At 36.3% G+C, this 3148-nt stretch overlaps 1 protein-coding gene across 1 annotated transcript; it reads left to right on the top strand.

The window, feature by feature from the left end:
- The first annotated feature begins 448 nt into the window (after positions 1–448).
- On the top strand, positions 449–1531 carry LOC132277851 (F-box protein At4g00893-like). The gene has a single exon (XM_059779693.1). It carries the CDS (start codon positions 449–451, stop codon positions 1529–1531), a length of 1083 nt encoding a protein of 360 aa, XP_059635676.1.
- The last annotated feature ends 1617 nt before the right edge of the window (positions 1532–3148 follow it).

Below are 3148 nucleotides of genomic sequence, written 5' to 3'. Positions count from 1 at the left end.
ATGATTTTTATGAATTGTCATAAGATTTTACCATATTATTCTCTCTCATTACAAATATTGCTTACAATAACCTTGTTAAGGAGGAGGAGGAGGGTGGTATTGGCACAATGGTAAGTTTGAGTTCCCAAGTTCGAAACTTCAAGCAATCTACGGAAATAAAGCTGCATGCATCTGACCCTTCTCAAATTCCGCACTGGTGGAAGTCTCGTGTACTAGCCCGCCCTAGTAACATTCTGAAGGCAAAGACTCGTAACAACATATGAAACCTACATAAGAACATTATAAATTTTTAAACTACATGCACAATCATTCATGCAACTATATAATTTTGCATAGAATCTCCCATATGATCATCATATATACGGTATATACCTTCATTATCTGCTTTTCTTTTTTGAATTAATATTGTAATTTTTGTGTTGCAGACTAGTTGGAAGAGTTGACAATAATGGAGAACAAGGATATTGTGGAAGAATCAATGAATAAAGTGAGTCATATAATAGAATACAAGAGGAGGAAGAAGAGGTCATGGGCTGATCTTCCACAAGAACTTCTTGAACAAATCATGACACGCCTCTCCTTCACTGATCAAATACGTTTTCGAGCAACATGTAAAGAATTGAAATCCGTAGCCAGAACTCTTCCCATGGATCAACTTCCATGGCTTGTGTCATATGACAATGACGAGGACAATGGTGGTTCATACACCCTTTGTCCCCCCTCCAACATATACACCTACACTTTCAGAATTGAACCCGAAGACCCTGCTTACATGATCTTTAATCCTATCAAGGTTTGTGCTTCAAATTTCGGTTGGTTATTACTGTACGAATTCCCTCACAAACTTCTCTTTTTCTTCAATCCTTTCAAGAATGAAGTTATAGAATTACCTCCCCTAGAGGTTCAGCATTGCGAAGTAGCCTCATTTTCGTCTCCACCAACACAACCAGACTGCATTATCTTTGTATTGGACAATTCTTGTTCGGACACTAAGATTACCATATGTCCTCTCAAGGATAAAAAATGGACTATGTATGAATTCGATACCCATTTTCATCCAGTTGAGAATGTTGTTTACTTTAAAAGGAGCTTTTATTGTGCCGAAATCAATGGAGCACTTGGAGTGTTCAATTTGGAAGAACGGAAATGGAAGACTCTTCCGGAATCGAAAGCAATACCGAAGGGGGCATACAAGCAGAAGACATATCTGGTAGAGGGCACTGATGGAGAGCTTTTATTAGTGATGGAGGCCTGTTTGTTCTCGTGGATACGAGTTTATAAGCTCGATTTTGCTAAGATGAGATGGGTGATTGTGGAAAAATTGGAAAAACGAACATTGTTTCTTATTGATTCAACATCAATTGCAACCTATACAACAGTGAGAGACATGGTGGATAGATACCACTATATTTCTGATGGACTGATGATGTTTTATTCCAATAAGGCTGGTCGAAGGTATCCATGCACCAAGAAGTATTATGGAGTTGATGCAGAGAACTTTGGAAACATGTGGATTCAACCACCCTATTAGAACTCTGTTTTACTTTCTAGGTTTTTATTTTTTTTTTTTAACTTTAGTTTTGGCTTCACAAGTCTGAGTTCTAGATTAGAATTTCTTGTTGCATTTGTATTGTAAGAACTATACTTTATAGAATTGAACGATTATTTTGACAATAGTATGTTTTTTGAACACCTTTATGGTTAAATTTTTGTTCTATTGAGTGTCCTATTCATCTTAGAAAGTGGCAGTCTAAAAGTGGTGTGAGCATTGAAGCTTGACTATGTGAGAGGCAGTCAATTTGTGTAAAAGTATGTGGCAAAAAATATATATTGTGTAAAAGTAAAACGTCTACACGGTTCGGTTGGGGACAAAGAAGTGCACGACACAGAAAACTAGCTAAAACACAATCTTGAAAAATTATAATGGTACATGATACTAACCACAACATGTTTAGTTACACTAGACTCCCTCATTGGTGTTCTTTCTATTCTATCCACTCATAAACTACACAAGTATCGACCGGCCCTAACCACTTGCACCTGGATAGAAAGACTATGAAGCTTAAAACACTCATAAACTACTTCTTTATCGAAATATAGATCCTAACGTACTGATCAGTTCCAGGGACAAGTGAGCTCAGTGGGGGCATGCCCCCACTTGAATTTTTTATTATTGCATTTTATATTCTTATATTTATATTTTTTTTTGCCTTTATACCCATAAATTTTTTAAATTGTCCCCTATAAAAAATAAAAAATAAAAACACTCAATATAAATTTGCCCCCAATATAAATTTTTAGATCCGTCCCTAATCAGTCCTCCCCCGAGATTAAATCTCCAAATCAACCCTCTCACAAAAAATATCATGTCTTATTGTATCTATGTATAAACTCCTAAACTCAATTCATCCAATTTCTTATTAAATAAGAATTACAATTTCATAAATTATTTATCAAAATAAAACTCAATCTAATATAATTAGGGCTTATTTGGTATGCGTTTTATTTTTAGTTTTTTTTTGTGTTTCTATCAACAATAAACAATGAAAAAACGCATTTGGTAAAAAATATTTTGTTTTGTCTAGGCCGAAACGTTTCGTGAATAGTGGTCAAATGTAGGGCTGCAAGTTAGACGGGCCCAACCCGAAATAACCCAAGCCCAGCCCGAAATTTTGTGAGCTTGGGCAATGTTTTTCTAATTTCGATTTGGGCCTGGGCTATATATTTTGAGCCCGAATTCAATTCGGGCCATATTTGGATTGATATGGATGAAGTCCGAAGCCCAACCCGAACCCGAAACTATTATATATATTTATAAGTATATTTAAGTCACAAGAGTGTAGTAGTCAAGTTGGTAATGTGTTTGGGTTTTATGCTTAAGCTGAATTATTTTTTACACACAAATTCTTCTGAAGTGGGCTTAGTGCAGGCTCCGGCTGGACAAATTATGTATGGGCTGGGCTCGGGCTTAAGGCGAGCTAGGCTTGGGCTGAAGATTTTCTATATGAGCCTAACCCAAGATGAGTGCCAAGCCCGCCCAACCCGCCCGAGTTGCAACCCTAGTCAAATGTCGAAATACCAATTTTGTGTTTTTACATATTTTGTACAATGTCAAAAGGTTTTGTGAATATTAGTCAAAAGTTAAAAC

The sequence above is a fragment of the Cornus florida genome, unplaced genomic scaffold (assembly GCF_030987335.1).
Source record: "Cornus florida cultivar Cherokee Brave unplaced genomic scaffold, ASM3098733v1 CherokeeBrave_3.0.0_Hap2_Chr10, whole genome shotgun sequence".
Taxonomy (NCBI): Eukaryota; Viridiplantae; Streptophyta; class Magnoliopsida; order Cornales; family Cornaceae; genus Cornus; species Cornus florida.
This window is presented reverse-complemented; position numbering and strand designations above follow the sequence as displayed.